General features: G+C 50.9%; 8 protein-coding genes across 8 annotated transcripts; 4 read left to right on the top strand and 4 right to left on the bottom strand.

The window, feature by feature from the left end:
* Positions 1 to 166: 166 nt before the first annotated feature.
* Positions 167 to 5,263, bottom strand: FIBRA_07407 (uncharacterized protein; the record flags this gene model as incomplete). Its single annotated transcript, XM_012329091.1, has 9 exons — positions 167 to 254; positions 316 to 766; positions 3,407 to 3,968; positions 4,021 to 4,158; positions 4,214 to 4,383; positions 4,441 to 4,741; positions 4,814 to 4,922; positions 4,982 to 4,997; positions 5,065 to 5,263. The coding sequence occupies 9 exons, from the start codon at positions 5,261 to 5,263 to the stop codon at positions 167 to 169; spliced, it is 2,034 nt and encodes a 677-aa protein (XP_012184481.1).
* A 120-nt stretch (positions 5,264 to 5,383) lies between these two features.
* On the top strand, positions 5,384 to 6,709 carry FIBRA_07406 (uncharacterized protein; the record flags this gene model as incomplete). Its single annotated transcript, XM_012329090.1, has 3 exons — positions 5,384 to 5,660; positions 5,716 to 5,847; positions 5,904 to 6,709. The coding sequence occupies 3 exons, from the start codon at positions 5,384 to 5,386 to the stop codon at positions 6,707 to 6,709; spliced, it is 1,215 nt and encodes a 404-aa protein (XP_012184480.1).
* Positions 6,710 to 7,461: 752 nt separating this feature from the next.
* FIBRA_07405 (uncharacterized protein) lies at positions 7,462 to 9,855 on the top strand (the record flags this gene model as incomplete). The annotated part of the gene is made up of 11 exons (XM_012329089.1): positions 7,462 to 7,611; positions 7,665 to 7,724; positions 7,776 to 7,969; positions 8,033 to 8,576; positions 8,630 to 8,866; positions 8,926 to 8,970; positions 9,032 to 9,161; positions 9,225 to 9,301; positions 9,356 to 9,466; positions 9,537 to 9,706; positions 9,762 to 9,855. The coding sequence occupies 11 exons, from the start codon at positions 7,462 to 7,464 to the stop codon at positions 9,853 to 9,855; spliced, it is 1,812 nt and encodes a 603-aa protein (XP_012184479.1).
* A 338-nt stretch (positions 9,856 to 10,193) lies between these two features.
* FIBRA_07404 (uncharacterized protein) lies at positions 10,194 to 13,812 on the bottom strand (the record flags this gene model as incomplete). The annotated part of the gene is made up of 15 exons (XM_012329088.1): positions 10,194 to 10,509; positions 10,569 to 10,628; positions 10,687 to 10,827; positions 10,887 to 10,893; positions 10,952 to 11,131; positions 11,191 to 11,800; positions 11,865 to 12,333; positions 12,388 to 12,701; positions 12,755 to 12,895; positions 12,944 to 13,036; positions 13,090 to 13,098; positions 13,147 to 13,282; positions 13,340 to 13,482; positions 13,538 to 13,612; positions 13,666 to 13,812. The coding sequence occupies 15 exons, from the start codon at positions 13,810 to 13,812 to the stop codon at positions 10,194 to 10,196; spliced, it is 2,841 nt and encodes a 946-aa protein (XP_012184478.1).
* Positions 13,813 to 14,288: 476 nt separating this feature from the next.
* On the top strand, positions 14,289 to 16,017 carry FIBRA_07403 (uncharacterized protein; the record flags this gene model as incomplete). Its single annotated transcript, XM_012329087.1, has 5 exons — positions 14,289 to 14,372; positions 14,431 to 14,816; positions 14,867 to 15,083; positions 15,146 to 15,925; positions 15,979 to 16,017. The coding sequence occupies 5 exons, from the start codon at positions 14,289 to 14,291 to the stop codon at positions 16,015 to 16,017; spliced, it is 1,506 nt and encodes a 501-aa protein (XP_012184477.1).
* A 464-nt stretch (positions 16,018 to 16,481) lies between these two features.
* On the top strand, positions 16,482 to 18,455 carry FIBRA_07402 (uncharacterized protein; the record flags this gene model as incomplete). The annotated part of the gene is made up of 3 exons (XM_012329086.1): positions 16,482 to 16,571; positions 16,627 to 16,692; positions 16,743 to 18,455. 3 exons carry the CDS (start codon positions 16,482 to 16,484, stop codon positions 18,453 to 18,455), a joined length of 1,869 nt encoding a protein of 622 aa, XP_012184476.1.
* Positions 18,456 to 18,739: 284 nt separating this feature from the next.
* Positions 18,740 to 20,352, bottom strand: FIBRA_07401 (uncharacterized protein; the record flags this gene model as incomplete). The annotated part of the gene is made up of 6 exons (XM_012329085.1): positions 18,740 to 19,093; positions 19,149 to 19,629; positions 19,684 to 19,728; positions 19,787 to 20,013; positions 20,063 to 20,213; positions 20,270 to 20,352. The coding sequence occupies 6 exons, from the start codon at positions 20,350 to 20,352 to the stop codon at positions 18,740 to 18,742; spliced, it is 1,341 nt and encodes a 446-aa protein (XP_012184475.1).
* Positions 20,353 to 20,893: 541 nt separating this feature from the next.
* On the bottom strand, positions 20,894 to 22,430 carry FIBRA_07400 (uncharacterized protein; the record flags this gene model as incomplete). The annotated part of the gene is made up of 10 exons (XM_012329084.1): positions 20,894 to 20,938; positions 20,988 to 21,014; positions 21,075 to 21,203; positions 21,265 to 21,403; positions 21,465 to 21,604; positions 21,649 to 21,792; positions 21,865 to 21,928; positions 21,981 to 22,089; positions 22,149 to 22,253; positions 22,322 to 22,430. The coding sequence occupies 10 exons, from the start codon at positions 22,428 to 22,430 to the stop codon at positions 20,894 to 20,896; spliced, it is 1,011 nt and encodes a 336-aa protein (XP_012184474.1).
* Between the last annotated feature and the right edge of the window lie 75 nt (positions 22,431 to 22,505).

Here is a 22,505-nt window from a genome sequence, read left to right as displayed (position 1 = left end):
TATAGTGCTTGAGCACGAATATATGTTCATGATGATTGTACTTAGGATAAGGATATATATGTATAGATTCACAACTAAAGTCCAAAGATTGATATGGTACAATCCACGATATGAATGACACGGACGTTGAGGATATTGAGTGACAAGCAGACTGATTACGAGAAAATTAAGCCACCTCCAAAATTGCGTCCTCAGCACGCAACAACAATCGCTTCGCCAACCCTTCGGTAAGTCGGAATACTTTGTAAAGTGCTCTGGAATATTCCTTGGATCAGAAGGACTGCTGATTTATGGGAACCGAAGAACTTCAATTACCTCGCGGCACCCATTAAGACCATTGCGACCACTAGCAGCGTGACGACATCTCTAGATTCTCGTCCTCGGTTATTTGCACGAAATCTGACCCAGTGGAACGGTAGGGGCACAGAAAATAGCATATGTGCTATCGAGCCCGCTCCTACTACAGGCAAACCGAGCAAGAAACGACCCACAAGACGCTTTAGCAAGCCAGGAGGCTTTCCCAGGGGACGGACATTGGTAGCCATTGGATAGCACCGGGAGCCGCCCAAGACGGACTCGTCGAGCAGGCTATCGTCAACAAATATACGGATAGTCGCACGGACAAGATTCTGGATGGTATCAAATGGGGAGTGGAATCCGTATAAATACGATGTCTCTCCGTCGTCCGACAGTAACGTAGTCGTGATGAATGAACTACACAGGACCAGTACGGTGAAGAAAAAGGTGGAGACGGTGGCGACGACAACTGAGAATGGAAATCAAAAATAGGAAGTATGGATAGTATTCTCTGGATTTACCTGTGTTCGTTGCAATGCCTACAACACGGGTGCGGGCAAAATGATAGTTATATCCGCACTGAGGGCACGAGTAGAATGCATTGCGACTTGCAGAAGAGTTGCGCCAACGCTGAAGGCATTTGACATGTACGTGCTATTTCGCACACAAATCATGAGCTAAACACGAGACACGGGCGAATCACGTACGCTAATGGACCCTTTGCAGAGACATGGTCTTATGAGACGGCCTAGCTCAGGGTCCTCCCCGTCGTAGCATATCCGACACTGTTTCCCATCTGGTACGGATTCCTCCATGGAAAGAGAGCTCGAAGCTAGAAATTGGAGACGGGCCAGCTCAAGCTAAGCAATGCTGGTGAGGAGAGGGGCCAGATAGCACATGAGGAGATGCTGTGAGAGATCTTGAGCGCTTCTGAGCAATGAGAACCACTTCACGATCACATGCCAGCGGCAGTGCATCGTCGAGACCCAACACGCAACTCGCCCGAGACGGTTGCAGGATATCTAACTTACTTGAGGTATCATGTACGGGCTGTTCTAGTGCTATGATCTCGATTCTACATGTAATTCAGTTGAACATTATCCAAAACGTTGATGGCCAGCTTTAGCCTCTGGCGGTGCCGCGCCAAGCTGTCAAGAGTTGTTCGACTCTGATTATTTCTCTGGTCTTTAATAATCGCCCTTTCCAGGTTGCGATGAACCGTCCGTTCCTCTGACTCTGTAACTTTGCGCCTTATGTAAATCTTATAACAGCTGTGACTCACGATTGGTTGGACACACACTGCTCGCGCCCAGCTCGGCACGTAGTACTCGCTTGCTTCGTCCCCTCGATCAAGGAGCTCCCATACTCCATCGAGTGCAGTGGCACCAGCTCTTGACATGGCACAGGATCATACGGACAACGGACATCTACGATTTGTAGGAGCGATAGCGGGCACTGGAAGCGGTGAGCAGTCGAGATGCCCGGCGTTGAACTTGTATGATTAATCTATAGCAACCTCAACGTAAAGGTTTGACGAAGGTAAGAGTTCTTAGTTCTTTCTTGCCATCAACTCAACGGAAGAATCTCGACAGGTTGCTGTAGGACACGGGTATGTGACTGTCACATAACGAGTCGGTGCGGTCTGTTCCCTGGACCCATTTTTAGGAATGCACTGACGCCTCATTCCACAGAGATCGAGCCTTATCATCAATTATCTCCAGCTTCGATACTATCAAGACACGTCTGCAGTGTTCTCCCCCGGGAACATACCGAAGTGCCGTTGATTGTCTTCTACGAACTGTGCGGAATGAGGTATGCTTTCCTGTTCTAGCTGAATTGTTGGATTTTGAAGTGTCGTTGTTTTCAGTCTGTCTTCGCATTGTACAAAGGGGCGACCCCCCCTGCGGTTGGCTGGGCCGCAATAGACTCCGTTCTTATGGGTTCTCTACATAACTATCGGTTGTTTCTCATCCGCCATAACATGACGGAACATGTCCCAGGAAGCGATACCCGGCGGCTTACTTTGCTGGGTCATGGCTTAGCAGGTCTTTGTGCAGGATTGACTAGGTAGACGCGACCACGTCCCAACATATATTGTGCTGACCGTTCACAGTGCTATAGTAGCTACTCCTATGGAACTGTTGAAAGGTCAGGGCTGCGCCCATCCGCCACCGCACATTAGACTTACCTTTGGACAGTTAAATTGCAGATGCAGCTACAACGATCCGTTACAGATAGACAATACAAGGGTCCGATAGATTGTGCTCGGCAAGTCATGCACATCCAAGGCGTCTCAGGGCTGTGGTCGGGGTTCACGGGTAGTCTAGCATTCCGTAGCAATTTTTTTTGGATGTTTCTGTCATTCGAGGTAGGGTTGCCTCCTGCAAAACTACGCGGCTTTAGTCTGACCCCGGCGCAGGGATTGATGCGAGGGTTCTCACAGCTGAAAGGGACGCGATACGAGGTTCATATTGATTTGTCCAGTTATGCTTGCACCTGATGTCTTATAGATCAGCACTCCCGCTGCTAATTTCCTCTCTGGTGGTTTGGGCGCTTTTGCCTACTGGATCATGGCCATACCAGCTGACAACGTCAAAAAGTAATTTCGCCCCGCCTCTTTGAGATATATGTGTATCTAATTATTTTTTTTCAGTCGCATGATGACGGCCTCACTTTCGCTCCCTCGTCGGTCTTTCATGGCTGTCGCCCGTGGTATACTGGCCACCGAGGGGGTCAGAGGGTTCTATCGTGGATTAGGCCCTTGTTTTATCCGCGCATTTCCATCGAACGCGGCAGCTTTATGGGTTTACGAAGGCCTGATGCGGTTTTTCGAAGCGGAACAGGTAAGAATTGTTATAATTTTCGTATATTGAAAAAAAATCTAAATCATGCATGTTGGCAGACACGACACTGACAAGGGGCAGCCGATATTCAGCCGTACAGCAACGGTCCACAAGAAGCCTCACGTTAATCAAAATATTAAACCAATATTATGATGTTGTATATACCGTTTTCCACCTAGCTATCCAAGTGGTATACACTACCGCTATTATAGGGATAATGAGCATGCCTAACCATCCATACCCCAACTTAGAGGCTAATGACTGACGTTGAACGGGCTTTGATTTGCACCCATCAACTTGCGCGTCCCCGAGCTCATTATCATCAGCCAGATTAATAGTCTCCGCGAAGAGATTTTCTAATCCGGTTGGCTCTTCAGGTGCGAAAAACCGTTGTGGACGAAGCAGCCCGCCATCAGAATCCTGCCCAAAGCGACTGTTTATGTTTCGTGACGAGGACGGGCGAATTGGAGACCAATCCATGGCATTGGGATCCTTGTGAGAGGATAAGCCATGAATGTCATCGTCATCCTCGATCTCCATCGAAGTGAAAACATCCGTTTGAGGAGGGGCGGATGACGATCGAGAAGCAGTGGTCAAAGAAGGTAAACCAAATATAGGAGCCGTCGTCGACGCACTTGGTGGGGGTGCAACCGTGAAAGGCTTTTGTGATAATGTGAGAGGAGCAAGAAGATCAGATTCGACAGTTGGCGTAATGCTGCGAGATGCGGGTGCAGATGCTAAGGCCGCAAGGCTGCCAGACGGGTCTGTTGCCAATCGAACTGGTGGTGGTCGTTCTAAACGCAGGACCAGGCATGAAAAGGCCACGATCTATTGCTTACAATAAATGAGATATAGAAATTAGTCGAAATAAGGCACTCACGAGCAGTTCAAATCCCAACGAGACAAAACTATATGTTTTCACTGAAGAAGGCGACAGGACCCAATCGGGTTTATACCAGGACCAGACAAATATTGATGATGTGAGACATCTGGCAAGCCAGGCTCCAAATTGTAAAATCTAATGAAGACAGTCAACACCACGTCCTCGATCACGATCACAAGGTACTCCTTACGTTGTATTCTTTTTTACCGCGTTGGCGTATGGCTCGACCTTGGAATTGGGCCTTTCTAAGCGACGCATATGTTGGGTCCCATGCAGTCCATAACAGAGACAGAGAAGTTATCAAAGGGAGAGCTATCTTCCAATAACCCGGAATGGGAGTTGTCCAATAACCAGATGCGACTAGGAATACAATGTCTAGGTCAAGTAATGAGACAACACGAAACATAAATTACTCACCCGCTGAGTGCGCTCCTAATGTGCCAAAGAGGGACGCCATCCATAAAACTCCTCGTATTCTCCATAATACAATCTCGCGGGACAGTCGATCCTTCTCGTACTGTGTTTGTGTCGTATTGCGCCTGGTGGGATTGCTTTCGCGTAGGAAAGCACCAAGAGCTCGGGTTTGGGCCATATGATCGCGCTTGCGTATCTCCTCTTCCACTGCAGGCGCACAATCTGCACAAATTGGAGGATAGCGTGCTTCGATAGACCGTTTGTATTCTGGAAGCAGAGCAGCACGCTGCTCATACTCAAGATCCTGAACATGTGCCAATCAAGAGGATATTGAGCACGGCCGATTGAAGCGAGCACGAGGCAGGGAAACACGAACATCTGGAGGAGGAAGGTAACTGGACAATAAATTTGACAAGAGCATCTGATTTGTCTGACATGTATGACAGAACATTCCACTTCCATAAACACTGGGTAGACGGTCCTTCCTTGGAGACGCTGATGAGGGTAAGGTGCCTCAACTCTAGCAATGCCATAAGGAACATACCTCGCTTTGCAAATGACTGTGAGTTTAGGGTCTCGTCGTGCATTGCAGGCTCGTCTGAAACGATTTCTCCTCGAGCATCGTACCGGTTCCAGCAGTCGCAGTGCGGACACCGAAAAGAATGAAGATTTCGGGGAGGCGGAACAATCGCAGATTGACAATAAAAGCAGGTGGTAGTGCTGTTCGACCTAAAGAGCTTCGCCATTGTGGGGGCGAGGCAGGAGGTGTAGGTAGGAGGTGTAGGCCGGAGGTGAGGTCGGAGGTGAGAACGGTTGGACGCGACATCACGCGAGACGCGCCCGCGTCGTTGTCGCATGTTTGCAGCCGAAGGGCGATTCGCCACAACGAACTTAGCATGAACCGACTCCCGAGTCTGAATTTCACTTGTGGCATCCATCTCGGCTGATGTCGACTGCTCCAGCCCCCTCGACAAATCGCGGAGAGATCACCCTCCAGCCTTCCTACTTTACTTCTTCATTATATGTAGAACCCCTACGTCAGGATATACAAACTCTGATCTCAGTCTTCTCCGAGCAGTATCTCCGGACTCCGCCCCCGCCCCAGCCGTTCGAACTTTTCAAACGAATTTGGACGCAACAGGGATGGTGCTGGATTCACTTCAAAGTGTTCGATGCTCGTGCGCGCGAGTCTTTCATTGCTGTGACGGAGAGACTATTTTTAGGTGCGTCCGACCACAGGAGCCCTGCGTTCAACGAGAAGTGAATACTTTGGACTAGAGCGTGCGGTCGCAACTAAGATTTCGTTAGCTAACATCGTATCGCTTTTCGCGTTATACACATTCTACTTAACGCAACCTTCCACCACGAACCCTGCCTTGCACAGTATCAAGCATATTGGTATTCCGATTGGTGCGCTCTCGCACCTGTGTATACCGGTCCCAAGCTCTCATGCTATAATCCCTCAGATCACCACAAGTTTCTGCTATCTATGCCACATCATATCTCGGAAGTTGAATTGCGTCCGCTGCGTGGTTACGTCAATCACACCCTTAAAGTCCTTCTTGATGCTCGAGCATTCCATATTCTCCCTCATTCTTCCTTACGCCCATACAATCCGTCCGTTCTGCCTCGTGAAATCTTCATACCAGAAGGTCAGGAATCAGCTGTTTTTGCTGCCCTTACCGGCGTGCCATCAATGTCGCAGAATTCGCGTTTACCCAAAAAGAAAGGCCGTCCTTCCAAGCGCGAAAAAATGAAGAAAGCTAAAGATGCCCTAATAGCTTTGGAGAAATACGTTGACAAGAATACGGTACCCTTGCTGCCGGAGCCTCCCTGGCATATGGGAGCAGGGGGTGGTGCTATGCTGTCTGATTCCCAGCAGACAACTCACATCTTGGTGGCAAACCCTCCGATCGCTAGCCGCGACAATTACCGTGTTCACAAAGGTCAACTGCTTGATGAACTCGTCCCTAAATCTCAGATACCGAGTGCTGAGAGTTTCGCTACCTCGGAAACAAACCTGGGACAGCAGGCAGTACAGCGCGCTAATGAAGCCGTCCTTGAACGCTTGAAAATTATCGATGAGATGGCGGCCGAAAGGGGATTGGAGGTAGGTGGCGAAGGTGGCGAAAAGACAGGCCTCGCTCGCGTGGAGAGAGCCGTTCGGCAAATGCACCAAATTGGAATGGTAGCGCAGAGAGGCGGTATTCTGGCCTTACTGGATGGTGCCGGTATAGAGCTTGGACATGACTTGCAAAATGGGAATGAGTGATAATATCACGGAAAATGAGGTCTGCAGTTCGCTTTTCAAGGCCCTTGAGTATAGCAGGATGAATTGCAGGTCTGTGATATTCACTATAAGGTATCATCTCAGCCGGTCTACTATGTCTTGTACACTCTAGTACACTCTGCTGATAGTTATCCAAAGGAGCTGAATAGTATCTAGCATCTCACCGCCCGGAGCTCGTTATTGCAGTCCTTGCTGCGCGAAGGACGTTATCACACGGGAACGATGCGCGGATCGACACCATAGTATCCTGCGATGGTACACAGTGTGGCTTGGACCTATATGTCTATAGGCGCCATATGTATGTTCCACATGCAACACAGAAGTCCTCCCACAGTGGACGCCGTTAGTACTTATGAGGGAATTGAAAATTTGGACATGACACGACGGACTGGCTGTGTCGTGTCATTCGCGGATTGTTTATGTTTCAGTCATGCTGTTTTCAGTCACAGGCTCACAGCTTGCAGCTGCTGGAAAGGGAGCGTCGAGCGAGACGATATGCTCCCAGGGCCACGATTAGTGGTCGACAATTTAAGCGGAGCTTTATCTGAAATTGTTATTTCGCGGCTGAAACGGGTCGGAGATGGAAGCGGAATGTCGGCGACGGTGGTTGCTGGGGGGTGGTGGCGGCGGTTCCCTCGCAGACGGTCTATGTACAATACACTCGTCGGTCTCTTTCTCCGTAGTCTACCTCATCCTATACCCTTCCGTCGCCTCTTGCTTCGTTCTCGCCAGCCATGGCCGCACTTGGCCCCAACCACCAGAGGCGCTACATACAACCCGACTCTCCTTCAACTACCAATCTTTTGTCACCACAGTCAAGACCCGCTCCCGGTGTGCGGGCCCAGCACCAATCCCTCCGTAGTGTGGCTAGTGATGCTTCTCTGGTACCATTTGTTTTTCGACCTCTTGACATTCCGACGTGCTAATAGCGCGTCAGAACGAGTCTCGTTACGCGTCTGGCATTCCCGGATCCATCCCCCCCTCGATATCCGACAAGGTCTGCAAACTCTACACGGACAAGGCATATCGCTGACTAGACTTTCCTCAGTTCTCTCTCTCTCCTGACCCATCGTCATGGGGAGCCGATCTCTCTCCTGACCATCCAGAGAGCGATGATTTTCTCCATAATCCTGATCCACGGAGAGACCGCAAGAACGATCAAGGCGGAAACATATTCACTTATCGAGGTATCACAAACCTGGGTTGTTTGCTGATACTTGGTGTCGGAATGGTTACGCTTTTGTACGCTCCTTCGCTCCTTCGTGCACGTATATTCATCTCATGATTCACTTGCCATTCATTCAGTGCCGGGTATCCGCTGATTAGTTATTTCACCTCGCATCAACTGTCTAACGCAGGTGGCTTCAATATCGGTGGAATGAATGCGTCAGGGCAAATACCTTCCATGACTGGTAACTACGGTCTTATCGACAAAGATACTCCCCAGAGTGCGCACCAGAAAGCGGACTGGATGCAAGGCAAATCCTGGCAGCTCGTGTTCAGCGACGAGTTTAACGTCGAAGGGCGAACTTTCTGGCCAGGGGATGATCCATATTGGGAAGCCCTAAACTTACATTACTGGGAAACGAACAACTTGGAATGGCTCGATCCCACTGCTATTACCACTCGTAATGGCTCCCTAGAGATCAGCATGACGAACCAGCCAAAGAACAATCTAAACTACATCAGCGGTATGATGACGACATGGAATAAGTTCTGCTTTACTGGCGGGATGGTTGAAGTCTCGGTATCTCTTCCTGGGTCGAACAATGTTCTTGGACTTTGGCCTGCCATCTGGACCATGGGCAATCTAGGTCGAGCCGGCTATGGTGCAAGTCTCGATGGCACGGTGAGATTGATAGCTGTGATTCGCTTGTTTCCGTATTTATTTCTGCTATGCAGTGGCCCTATACTTACGATACATGCGACGTTGGGACCGTAGCCAACCAGACGAAGGATGGTGTACCACAGTACGCCACTATCAACGGTGATCCTACACACGGGGGTGTGCTCTCGTTCCTCCCTGGCCAGCGGCTTTCTCGCTGTTCGTGTCCTGGCTCGTCACATCCCGGACCCATGCATTCCGACGGGACTTTCGTTGGCCGTTCTGCCCCGGAAATTGATATTTTTGAGGCGTTGGTGCGCATCTCGCTCACTCTGTCTAATTTTGGCATGTACCCACGTTTGCGGTTTGACAGGTGTCGGGTTCCCGCGGTCAAGTCTCGCAGTCAGGTCAATGGGCGGTGAGCAATTTCGTGATATGGCGGGATATCATTGTTCATCTTTGACCTATGTCATGAACAGCCGTTCAACTACGAATATCACTGGCTCAACACCACTGAAAACTATAAGATTGGCAATTCATCGGTATCGGAGTTGAATCCCTACGCTGGTGGTGTTTATCAGCAAGTAACATCGGCACTTTCTTGGACAGGTCAGCATGCTTGAGACACTCTGCAAACGTGCAAAGCTCATTTTTTCATGATAATAATACCAGATCAAACCGCATACCAAAACAATGGTGGAGGATACTCTATATATGGAATTCAATATCAGCCCGGTTTTGACGACGCCGTGAGATTCGTACCATTTTCCGTTGTGTCAAATAAACTAATCGCCGTTCCATAGTATATAACGTGGATTGTTGACAACAGTATTGCCTGGACGCTCGATGTTGCAGGGATGGGTGCCGACAATTATACCCAGATCCAGGCACGCCCGGTGCCTCAGGAACCCATGGTATGTGGTATATTTCTTCCATTGTCCAAAAGCTTATTGTATTTTGAAATTATCATCGGACTTCTTTAAGTACCTCATTATGAACTTGGGGATCTCGCTCAATTTCGGCCCTGTTGACTTTGCCGGGCTTATTTTTCCGGCCGTGATGCGTGTGGATTACGTGCGTGTGTATCAGGATCCGGACAATATCAACATCGGATGCGACCCTGAGGACTTCCCAACCGCTGCATATATCAACGAGTGCGTTGTCTCCTCAATCATGTATTTGCACACCCAACTGATCACTCGGGCGTAGGTATATCGAAGCATATACAAATCCAAACCTTACGACATGGACGGGCGATTTCGGCCAGCCATTCCCTGGGAATAGCTGGCTAAACCAATGCTGACGACCCTTCATTCGCCTTTGCTTTAGTGACATTGCTATACGTTGTAGTTGGTTCCGGATAGATATTCCTCTGCTTTGATCAGTATTGTTCACCTGTGGCTAGGATATTCGTCGGTGCTCAGCCGTGCTGTGAAATTCTGTGACCCCAAACACGGCCTGCGGTGTTGAATTGGCATGCGCACAAATTCAAATGGACAGATACGTTGGTGCACATACAATAAACTTTCAGCCCCCTGCGGGGGCGCCGATAAAGTTGTCGACAATGACTGCTGTAGTAAAACAACGAAAGGTTCGTGATAGGTGACCATCGTACGCTGACCTGTTAATTGTGGTGTACCCCTATACAAGCTGTGGTGATTGTGACTGGTGCAGATTTGCATCCAGTACCGTCTGCAGTTTCAATAGTGTCCGTTCCAAGGCAATCATTCCACCACCTGTGAGCCTGGGTACGGCTACATCCCCGTCTGCCTCTGTATCATCTTTTGAAGCTTTGCTCTTCTCAATCAATGCGCGCGCATCATCCAACACTTTCTTCAGCTTTCCGTTTATGTAATAGAACCAGCGAATCTCCGCTTCCAACCCACCAAGGGGGATCTCCAGCGCGCGACGCACAAAACCGCGGGACAAGACATATGCTTTCTCGCTGTAAAGTCGACTGATACAAGGTAGCGTCAGGCTTGATGATAGTCGGGCAGAACACAATCCAAGATTCACCTATTGACAATTCCTTCTTCTGTGCCTCTCAGCTTCTCGTATGCCGGTTCACAGAACCAGCTGAGGAACCAAACGGAGGCGTGAATAAATGACAAAACAAAGTAGATGATCAACGCACGGCTCTTTTACGAGGACAAGACCTTGGATAGAAACGAAAGCCTGCAGCAATGATGATCTTGATGCACTCCAAGTTTCGTTTTTGTCCCCCGCCCATGTCCCCAATATCGATAGACACACCTTACCCTCCTCGTATAAATTTCTGTTAAGTGTGTCAATACATAGGTTATACGCTATGTACGTTGGGTGAGCTATGCTTACGGATTTACTGAACGAAAAAAAGTGAATAAGTCTTGCATCACGCGGTGTATAATGAGACGACATACCCCTGCCATTCCCATTCGTCCAGCTCAGAAAATGCGCAATGGGCGGACTTTGTGGGAAGTTTGAGTCGAGCATCCAGTCTATGACAAACGGAGCATCTTGATAAGGTGTATTCTCTGGTCCTATTATCATACAACGCAACAAGTCGGTGCGATCCTCAAATGCTCTGACAAGAATTGAATCTGAGTGACCAGTGTTCAGATAAATTGCATCGAAAGAAAAGGAAGGCGTAGGACATTACCAGGTAGGCTGTTTTGAAGTGCTTTGTATTCCCGATTCAAACGAGCCAAGAAGCTTCGCGACGTCTGCGCGGGGGGACTAGAGAAAAAGGCATGGTCAACAGGTGCAGAGGGAAGCACGTCGAAGCGCTTCCATAGTGGGTGATTATCGTCGACTTCCGCCTTGATGAGGTCCTCGTCCTCCGAGGCGTCCCTTGGAACATCGGGAGATGCTGAACGTGCAGCCGAGGACGTTGTTGGTACGGATGGCGCCACTATCGACGCTGGCTCTGTGACAGACGGTATGCCAACATCCTGAACCTGTAAAACTGTTGGACTTGATGACGACCATCTCTCTTCATCGACATCCATTCCGTCATCTTCGTCCGTCGACTCCCATTCATCCGCGGCAGCTACATCGTCCTCTACCCAGTGACCTTCTTCGTCCATGGCCCAATATTCTACATTCTCTTCCATGTCAATATTGCTACCTTCTTCACCTTCTGAGGCGTCGTCGCCCCACATATCGTCCAGATGATCCGTGCCGTCATATAGTTTCGTCAGCCGCTGGAGTGGAAGCACAGCTACGGAAAGATCTGGCAGCATGATTTCAACAGTGCCGTCTAGTCTCAGCTGTCGGAAATCATATTCATGCTGTGAATGCTGTTACCATAAGACACCCATGCTTTACACATACCTCAATAACCTCGCCGAACCAATTAAGTCGAGAGCTCCCTTCTTCTGGAAGCCGAATCTGGCCTTCTTCAATGGTCGAGTCCTTGCCTCGCCGTTCAGCAATTCGATTACCTATATCCGCCATCTCACGCCGCCATCCACTGAGGTGACCGCTCTCACTGACCACTGGGGGCTCACGAACCCAATCTTCCACTTCTCCAATTCTGGGCACCATGGGAGGCTCCACGCCATTCGTTGAACCCTCCTTGTGTATGAACACGAGATCACCGCGATGAAGACCCAGTCCATCGGTAGGAGAGACTGCTGACCAATCAGATATTCCATGAGGATCAAGCTCAAGTAGCGACGCCAATTCAGTAGTTCTCGTGTCCGTGCAGTAGATCTGCGCAGTCCGATCGACAGCGTTGACGGTTTGTACTATGGCCGCCCGTTTTTGATCTTCAGTCTTCCAGAGAACATGGTCGCCGGGCCTGGTCATTTTTAGATATAACCGGTTGGCATAGACATGAAACCCTACAGCTTACCAGCAGTCATACTCGTCAGGATTCAAATAAGGAACGGTGACCTTTGCATCAAGCAGTTCGGTCGTACCATCTTGCCAGAGGACCTTGACCATTGTATGAGTCTCCTGTACAACACACGTACGGACTTCTAGCATGTGCGATGGATCGTCTTCCTTGCCATGTCGAGTGACAGGTACATCGCGCAAGGGTATTACGCGATCGCCCATGCGTATCGCTTGCTCTGCTCTCCGGCGCACTAGCGTAAGCTTGGACAGATCTGGACCATGCCAGAATCGAGCGGGACGCAAACGCAATTGCGCTTCTGTTTGATCCAGCTATTATGAATATGGTAAGCAGATTCAGTAGTATAGCCCAGAAGAATACTGACAGATTGGTTTATTGCCAACCATGCGATCGCCAGTACAGTGCGTTTGACGGCGACCACTGTGTCCTGATTACCGGGTCGCACATTACCTATCAAGAAGCCAAATAAAGTCTGCACCCCAGACATCGGCTGCGGCAGGATATCCTAGGAAGCCGTGAGGACTCCTGACGCCTGCGAGAGGCACAAACGTACCGGTCCCTTCTCGCCGACGACAAGGCGAGCACTGAGCTCCGGGACGCGCACTAGATTACCGAGGCCCATGTCGACTATAGCTTCGTCGAACATCTTGCTGCTACGTTAATATAAATGCATGTGGTGCGAAGAGAACGTTTGATTACCTCGATAACCTACGTCGGGTGAGACAGCAGAGAAGATGAAAGTGGGGCGCAGCTTACCTGGCCAACCCAGTCATCGTACACGACGTAATCGCCCATCTCAATATCGACGGCACATGTCACATCATCAGTACCCCTCCAGTCTGATAGTTGCTCTCCGCTAATAGCATGTTCGAGGCGGCCTTTCACCTCGGTGCTACGTACGACAATGGTAAGCAAGCTCTACCCAAGTGGGATTTCGAGAACGACATACTTAATAACTACGCCAGAGACCACATCATCGATTCTGCGTTTCAGCAAGTCACCGGGTTGGTAGAGGCGATCCACGAGCTCGAGCTGAGATTCGGGAAGTATTTCCCGGGAAGGGTTAGGAAAGTAGGAGACGCCAACTTCTCCCTGGGTCGTAGAATGAACAGACTGTGTCGCAGCAATAGCGTATGCGGCAGCGTACCTTCTTGAGCGGCCTCATGAGAGGATCCATGTCTTCAGCCTGTGGCGGAAGGTCTTCCGCATCGTGCCAGCATCGCTGAGAGGAGCGTGTAAGGCAGTGGAGCATTACGGTGGTTCGGCGACACATACAAGAACAAGGCCCAGCGTTTTGGGGTCATCTTTCCGCCTGACAATATCCTCCTGGTAGAACTGGAGTGAACCGTAGGTGACGTCGAACACCAATTGCGAAGGCCGCCTTACCTTCGAACTCGCGCCCTTGCGAGTCGCTGGAGGCATCCTCGGTTCACGATGGCTCTGCCCGAGTGGAAGCTATCTGCTCAAGTGGCTGTCAGAAGCAAGACAGGCACACTGAACTCGGCACAACGGAGAGGTGGAAGGAGACAATCGTAGAGTAGATGCGATTATTTACGGGGGCAGAGTCATCGAGCTCCCTGATTTGTTGCTCGGAGTTGCCGCCCTATCTCTGTGCTGGACCTGGGCTATGGCGCCTGCAGTAGTCACGCCGACGCCATCCGCCATCTCGAGAGGAAAGGATTTCGACGGACAAAAGAGAACTCATGCCTGCAATACTATTGCGAGTACCACATCTCACAGACGGCCACCCAGAATGAACATGGGCTGGGACCAGGACGGTTCGGTTCGGCGGGCCACTGGTATCAGACGTCAGCGCACGCGGATCGTCGACCCTCGCGGGTCTCGCAGCTGCTCCTTTGCTCGTCTCTCTCCCCGCCCACCACCACCAAGTCTTTTTCATGTCGCTCTCAGCCCTTCCCCCCGAGCTGATTGTCAATATTCTCCTCGCCCTCGACTGGAGAGATCTGCTGCGCTGCAAAAGGGTTGGTACCACACAATGATATCGTGGCTCAACGCTGTCTGATCACTCTTACTTTCTAGATTAATCGCTACTTCAACTCTGTCACAGAGGACACCCTCTTGCAGTACAAACTCGAACTTGCAATCGCTGGTATTGAAGACGGTCCCCCGAGCTCCTTGGGACCTTCGGAACGCCTTAAAAAACTAAGAGCGCATCAAGAAGCATGGCTAACATTACAGTACAGTAGTCAAAAGGCCGTCCCCATGTTGCAGGGAAAAGTATGGGAACTATATGGCGGCGTCCTGTCTCAGGCACGACGTGCCGATGTCCTCTCTTTTCGACGGCTTCCCTCTGCATTGAGAGGAATTGATGAGCATGAATGGGCCGTGCAAGTGGATTTCCCCATTCGCGACTTCGGAATAGATCCTTCACAGGATCTCCTCGTTGCTCTTGAGCAGCCACAACCGTGAGTTCGCTCAATTGCATCACTGCCAATTGATTCACACCTTCACGCAGATTTAGTGAGACCATTCATGTCCATTTGCGTACGCTCTCCACCGGCACACCCCATCCCGCTGGGCCCAGTACCGCCCTATTGGTGCACACTACAAACAGCTCTGACCATTACGCCATCCAGATCTCAGGGGACTTCCTGGGTATCCTCTTCATTGGCCACGAGCAGTTCCCTGATGATTGCTTGATATGGAATTGGAAAACGGGTACACTATTACAGGTGAGCGACCCTCCTCTACTCGCGCAGATCACGTTTACCGACATTTTGCTCTGTCATTGCAGTGGATTACTGGCAGAGAAATAGGGTCCATCTCTTTTCTGTCAGATCGCCATATTATTCTTGGAGTCATCGATCGTTTGAGCAACAATACGCGGCAGACCGTGGCGTCAGAGCCAGAACTTGTGGTCATTGATTTCCTGCAACCTCACCCAGAGAAAATCGACATCTGGGATATGGCTTTCGCGTGCACATTTCATTATCCCCGCCTGGCTCCCCGGGCACTTCCCCTTGCCTTCTCGATCCGTTCCGATCCGGCGCCGTTATGGCCAAGTCGTGATTCCCAAGTCCCCTTCTACACTGCACGAACCGACAGATTGCTTGTGCTCACGTTTTGGGTAGCGGAGGCCGATCAAATCCGCACGATCTTGCTCTTCACGTTGGCGTCCACTATCCTCTCGCATGTCAACGCGGTGCAAGACATGGCGCGGCAGCGATTCTCTTGGGAACAATGGGGTCCTGAAGGGTCGTGTATGATGTCCAATCTATTTGGGCATTCTTCGGTCTGGGTTTGCTACGTCTTTGGAACAAGGTTTGTAGCACGCGGAGGACCGCGAGAAATCAAGGTATATGACTTCAATGTATTGCCCTATGAGCGACGTATGGCGCAATCGGACGTTAAAGGAAGAGGGGACGGCAAGAGGAAAGCGTGTGTATTCCGAGAAGGGGAGACCTTCGAGGGCGAAGTAGCAACGGCGCTGCCGTACCATATGCGATCGCTGTCCGTGGAAGAAGACTTTGAGGCTGTGATGGTGAGCGAAGATTCGCTGATCACCTTGACAAGTGTGAGCCGCAAATTCGCTTGACTGGCCGAGACGACTTGCTGAATTGATTATAGCTGGGCCGTGGCCGCAAGTACCGGATATTCACGTTCTGAGCACGGTTGGTGTGCTCATGAGGCCGGAAGGGGTCCCGAGATTGGAGGGGGATGGACTGTCCCTGAGCGGTTTGTGGGGGCTGTGATTGGTTGTCTTTGTTACGTTGTAATCCCGGTGGCAATCATCTTGGACGATGTGACCTTGCGATATGTGACTGAGCCCGGCGCACTCATATGGTGACGGACGTGCTCGTCGACGCGGGATGCGGCTGAATGAGCTCAGCTGAGCAATGTGCTGTGAGCGAGATGCGCCGTTGGGTGTGCAATGGCCAATATCCCTGCGGGCGCCTGTCCACCCGGCGCCTCGACTGGCTGAAATTCGCGGTGCAGCGCTCCGAGTCAATTCGCGCAAACTGTCGCAGAACACACTCGTGCTCTCCCTCGTTTCCCCGCCCATCGCGATGATCCTTTCATGACTCATATATAGCCTCCTCCACCCCCTCCACCCCCCCAATCCTCTCCCCATGCTCACCTCCTCTGTCCGACAAGGCAGCTGCAGAATACCGTCCACCTCCCGGGCACGCTCAGCCCAGACCTTCAGGGCATTCTATGCGGTACATGCACCGTGCATTCCACAGTCGTGATCCCGACTGAATTTGTACGTGCTAGACCATCCGCAACCTGCGGCAGTCGTCCGCCCTGCCCGAGCCCGACGATGCGAACCCCTCGGACAAGGTGCGTTCCCTCAGTATGACCTAGTCCATTCGGTTTGACACCGTCTCCAGGACTTCATCATGTCCATCTTGCGGGCTAATCCCTCGTTGCGGGATACAAGGTCTTACCTAGCGTCTTTCGGCCCTCGTCCCCAGCCTCCGCCTCGTCCTCCGGTAAAGCCGAACGAAGAGCTCTTGCCCACTGCAACCCCAGATCACCAGTCCAAGCAGGTCATCCCCCCTGACATTCAGCAGGAACCTCGCAGTCCAGTCGTCGCCTCCATCCTCAATCCCATCCAGAGGCGTACGGCTCTCGTCAAAATTCAGTCTCCCTTCACCGACAGGCAACTCGAGAGCATCGCCACCGGCATAGTGTACTTGGAGAAGCTCGGTCTTGTCAGCGTCATTGTTATCGAAAACGATGGTCTCCCCAAGGGTGAAGACGGCGAGCGGGCCGCACTAGTCGAGGAGACCATGCGCGTCGTCAATGCACTCGAGAAGCAAGGCGCAAAGGCGCGTCCGGTCCTCGGCGCCGTTGTCCGCCTAGGACCCAAACCAGGAGACGAAGAGTTTTCCGACCAGCAGCCTTTTATCGTCCCAGAGGCTCACACATTCCCCACGGATCTCGTCCACATCCGCTCTGCCCTCCGCGCGGGTGAAATCCCTGTCCTACCCCCATTTGCCCTCGATTCATTTTGTCGCTCTGTTCGTGTCGACGCGAATGATGTCGTCGCGGCGCTGACCCGTGGAATGGTCGAGGCTGCCGTGGAAGATGACCATAAGGGCGCCGACGACATCAATGGGTTTTCCGACGAGGTCGATTTGACACCACTCCGCCTCATGATCATTAACAAGGAAGGTGGTGTCCCTTCATATGCACGCTCTGGCATGCCCCACCTTTTGGTTAATCTGGACGCTGAGTTTTCGTACATCGCCGACACGTTTGATTCGCAGTGGCACAGCTCCCATCCAACATCCCTCTCGAATTTATCCCTTGCCCGCACATGCCTCGCTTACATGCCTCCCTCATCCTCAGCTGTCATGGTGTCGCACCGGTCGCCGAGTTCTCTGATTGCGAACCTTATTACAAATAAACCCGCAGTCAGCTCTAGCCTCCCCCACGCTCTCTTGCAAGGCAACCGCAAACTTACGCCACATACTCCCACTTTGATGCGGCGCGGTCTCCCTATCCGTGTCATTCGCTCGATGGCAGACATCGATAAACAGAAAATGAAAGCGCTTCTCGAACAGTCCTTCAAGCGCACACTTGACGAGCGGCCCTTCTGGGGGCGCCTGGAGAAACACCTGGATTACGCCATCATCGCTGGAGACTATGCGGGTGCCGCCATCGTAACCCGCGAGTCCGACACCGCACCTGAGACTGCCCCGATCACCTATCTGGACAAATTCGCTGTGTTGCCAAGCCACCAGGGGGACGGCACGGTCGATTTCCTTTGGGTTGCGCTGCATGACGAGTCCTACGGCCTCGGCTTACCCTTCTCTGCCAACCCCAATGGGGGTAAGGAAGGGAAGGGTGAGGGCTGCGACCTCGTCTGGCGAAGCCGCGCCGACAACCCCGTGAATAAGTGGTATTTCGAGCGCAGCACAGGTCATTTGCGCATGGGGAAATGGGTATTATTCTGGTGTGACGCTGAGATGCGGCTCAAGACGACGGAGGGCCGTCGCGGGAGTGCGGGGCTTTCGTACTTGGAAAACTGGGAGCACGGAAGATTGGTGAAATGGGCGAACGTCATCGACGGGATCCCATCTAGCTGGAAAAAGTAGTCTGATTCAGTGTATATTTGCTCTGTAATTCACCTGCAGGACCGGATGGAACGTTTTCAGAGTATCTCACATATAAGTTCTCGATAGCTATCACTACTGCCAAACACATAGACTGTAACAGAATTAACTGTTGAACATAAGAAATATAGATTAACATGATACATCCATCGGTGCAAGAATAAATAACGAAAGCATTTCAACGCGCGGCATTAACATTATCCAGACTGAGTGTTAATGAGTAGTATTGTTCGGAGTATGGCTCATGATGAATTTTAGCGGGGGAATTATCTTCCAGCGTGCTTGCGCTTCCTAGGAGGCGTACTAGACGGCGAGATGGTGGGCGTAACCGAGAAACTCGGCCGGCTTGCTGGCACCTCCATCGGGATGGAGCGATAGAGGTCTCCTTTCCGCTTCCATGGCGTAAATTTGTGCCCGTTCACTGTGACATCGGTCACAAGTTGACTGATTCCTTCCACAACACGGTCGCGAAAGCCATCGACCGTCCAGCAATCGATGTTCCTGACCAGGAAAAAGACCTGCAAGATATCAGTCGGCTCGTCCAAATTCCATTCGTGGAAGATACCGCTGGCTCTGCGACTGCTGTGCTTTGGCCCCGGATAGGCCGCAGAGCGGACAGACTAGTACGAGGCTTTATCATCACCAGCTCCTAAGACTCATAGAAGCAACACTGACCGGGTACTCTGTGTCCGGCTTAGAATCCCACCAATCCACATGGGCTCGCACGGTGCCCTGTGCCCAAACCAACCCAAAGATTGGCGCACGGATGCGGAGGAAGTGCAACTGTCTTACTGCGGAGGTTGTCGCCATCCTATTCTGACGATATGCATCCTCTAAGAGGTGATGCATTGGCTTCTTATCCTCCCAGAACGCGCTCACGAACTCGAACGTAGGTCGTTCCGGAAGTTTTGTACAAGGTGTTGCTTGATAACGGAAGGAAGATTCGCCTCCAATGCTGCCATGATTCGTGGCAGTCGGATGTGCCTTTAGAACTTTGTATGGTGACTTGGCATCGAATGATAACTCGCGAACGAGATGGTATGGAATATAAATGGCGGAGTCCGGTGACACTGACTTCGCGTTCAGAACCCGCACAGATTTTGGCGCCAGTGTAAAACAGGCTAGAGGTTGTGCTAGAGTGACTGAACATTGTGCTCTGAGCCACGAGAGCAATTCAGTCTAATATTGGTCATGAGAGAACGAGACATACCGGAAGTCACTATTGCTCACGGCAGGAGTACGAAAGACGTTATATCTGTATAACGTTCACGTCACACTGAGGAACTTCGAGGCACATGACCATAGAAACTTACACGTTTGCAACATAATCGGCTTCAGACCACTTTCTGCTCGACTCACGCATCTTCTGCAGCCTCTTCCATGCAGAATGAACCACTTGCAAATCACAGACAAGCTCCCTCAGGGTCTCGGGTGACACTCTAGCAGTGAATAACTCTGGAGACGCCTCTCCGATACTACGGATGAAGCAAACAAATTCAGGAGATAGCCATGCTAGTAGTTCCCTACTCGCATCCGATGACTGCGCGATCTGTAAGTAGTCGCCATGTTGCCGCTAGTGAGATATATACCTTATCCAACCAGTCCTTGGGTAGTTGTGCCCTAATCTTGAACACCTTTTTGACATCTGCTTTGAGGTCGCGAGGTATATCTCTATATGCGACCTCTTCGCATCCTTGGAAGGTCGCCCAAGTCTCAAAGCTATTGACATTGCGCGCAATCCTACCAAAGTGTGTTAGTCCTGAATTCTCACAGCAATAGACAAAACTGAAGCAAACTCTGAAGCAGATTGGCACTTCGTCCTCCTCGGACCGTCTCTTGATCTAGAAGAACCAGTTGAAGCCTTTTTGCCTCTAGGCATGTTGCTGTATCATGTTAGTACCCTGTGTTACAATTAGTTGTTCATATTCAAGGGCCACCACTCACTCTCAGAGAGATTATAAGTAAGTATCTTTACATCAAATGTGAATGTTCGAAAGCAATATATGAAGCTGGATCAAAGGGCGAGGTGAACAAAGGGAAGCGGCCGTGGAACAAAGGCACACCATCGGCGTCTACTGACGATTCTACCCAACCGCGACTCGATCATTCATGCTACCACGTGACCGCGTCGTCGCCGAAATTGGATTGCAACTTGCTGAATATTGCATGAAATTACGATACAGCGGAGGCGGAGACATGAAAAACGCACAAGGTTTTTTTGATTGCCAAGATAGAAATTCATTCAAACATTCTATGTATTCGGAATGAAAATCTTGAGATGGTCAAATGGAATGAATGTAGGTACCGGAGCCACTTCACGTTTATGCAGAAATGTCCAGCTGGACATTGAACAGTTTGCCGGGTGTATAGTCAAGCAGATGATATTCATCAAAACCCACAAAACGGCATATCGTCTAATATCAGAAGTACTGGTCCATGAGCCTTCTGGACATCTCCACTCCCAACTGACATCGTGATTAGAATATGGTTACTTAGAGACATACATTGACTTACGAATGTAGCTGCATTGGCAGGGAATGCCTGATCAGACCACGTTCAGACCATGATGTATGATGACATTGGAAAAAATACAATACTTACCCTGGCCATAGCTGGCCCAAAGCCCTTCCACAGGGCCTTAACTCCGTCCACTGCTATCGTTTTTCGCGCGCAGTCCATGAAGCCTGAATATGTTCCTGTCGGCGCTGACTGAATTCTAGACTTCAGAACCTAGAGGTGGATGATATATCTCAAAGTGCTCGTGAACGGAAAAGGCGTCGCGGCGACTTACATCCGGAGGAATCGCAATGGACCACATAGCGATTCCAGCGGTACCTCCGGCCAAGATGATCGCACTCAAGTTCAAATCAGACGGAGACGAGCCCGCTGGTGTCAAAAATTTCTTGGTGATTTCATATGCCGCGAAGTAGCTAATGGGTGAATAGAATCAGTGTAAGCACTACCATGGGACTGTTTTATTTCACTACGTACGCAGCACTTCCGGGCCCATCTCGCGCTACAGTTGCCGCAGACCCGCGGAATACGCTTCGTATACCACCCTCCTTGTATAAATGTTTCACAACATCGAAGACGCCACTATATTGCCGCCCTCCTTGGCCCTGACCTTGTACCTAGTGTATGGTGAGCTCTGACTTCCATATTTTAACCTTCAGACGCTTGCCTGTAGGAGGACCTTGGCCCGTTCCACTGGCGCTGTAACGAGTGTAGTGGGGACCGCTGATAGGAAGCCAGCGGTTGCGAGCTCTGGGATTGATAACTCTTTACTGGCGCGGTTTGGAGTAGCTGCAAAAATGAGTGCCTTTGACATGTCATATGCCTCAGGACAGCGAATTCATTAGTTTTGGAATATTTTGAGAGCTGACCGTCCTACCCAGAATGACATTGCGAATATCGGTGTAACACCGAGCAGCGGAGGAACCACTCCACGGTAAAGCCTGCCCTCAGAGTCATCCTCGGGAAACGGAATCTGCCAGCACCAACACGTACCCGGTTGGGCCATCGCGAGCCAAAGTCTTCTTTACCACATCAATCGCTCCAGTGTATGTTCCCGGCGACGCCGTCTGAAGACGAGTCTTGGTCAGATCAAACGGGTGGCCTGCAGACGTCCTGTTAAAGATCCACACGGGTGACGGGCATACCCTCACATCTACTGACCCACGAGTACAGCCGCGACACCACCAAAGCCCCCAGCGATGAAAGATTTGACCGATTCCGCGGTCGACGTCGGTGCGGTGGTCGCGTTCGGATTTGCCTCTTCAGCTAGCGAAGAATCACTCTTCATATGTTATTCGTATCAGCGATCCTCTAGAATAATAGTAAAGGCTCACCATGGTGGACTGTGGCAAAGAGTGGACTCTGCGGAGGCAGAAGGACGTCCGTCGGGATAATGTGAGGCGGGAGGGCGAAGAAGCTCAGACTCGGACTGCTGTGAGACATATTCGGACGACGACCAAGAGTGCACGCGACCAAGAGTGCACGCGAACGTGTTGGCCCGTGATTGTCGCGTCGCCG

The sequence above is a fragment of the Fibroporia radiculosa genome, assembly GCF_000313525.1.
Source record: "Fibroporia radiculosa TFFH 294 genomic supercontigs, scaffold12940, whole genome shotgun sequence".
In the NCBI taxonomy this organism is placed as follows: Eukaryota; Fungi; Basidiomycota; class Agaricomycetes; order Polyporales; family Fibroporiaceae; genus Fibroporia; species Fibroporia radiculosa.
The sequence above is the reverse complement of the archived record's forward strand: the minus strand, read 5'-3'. Positions and strand labels throughout refer to the sequence as shown.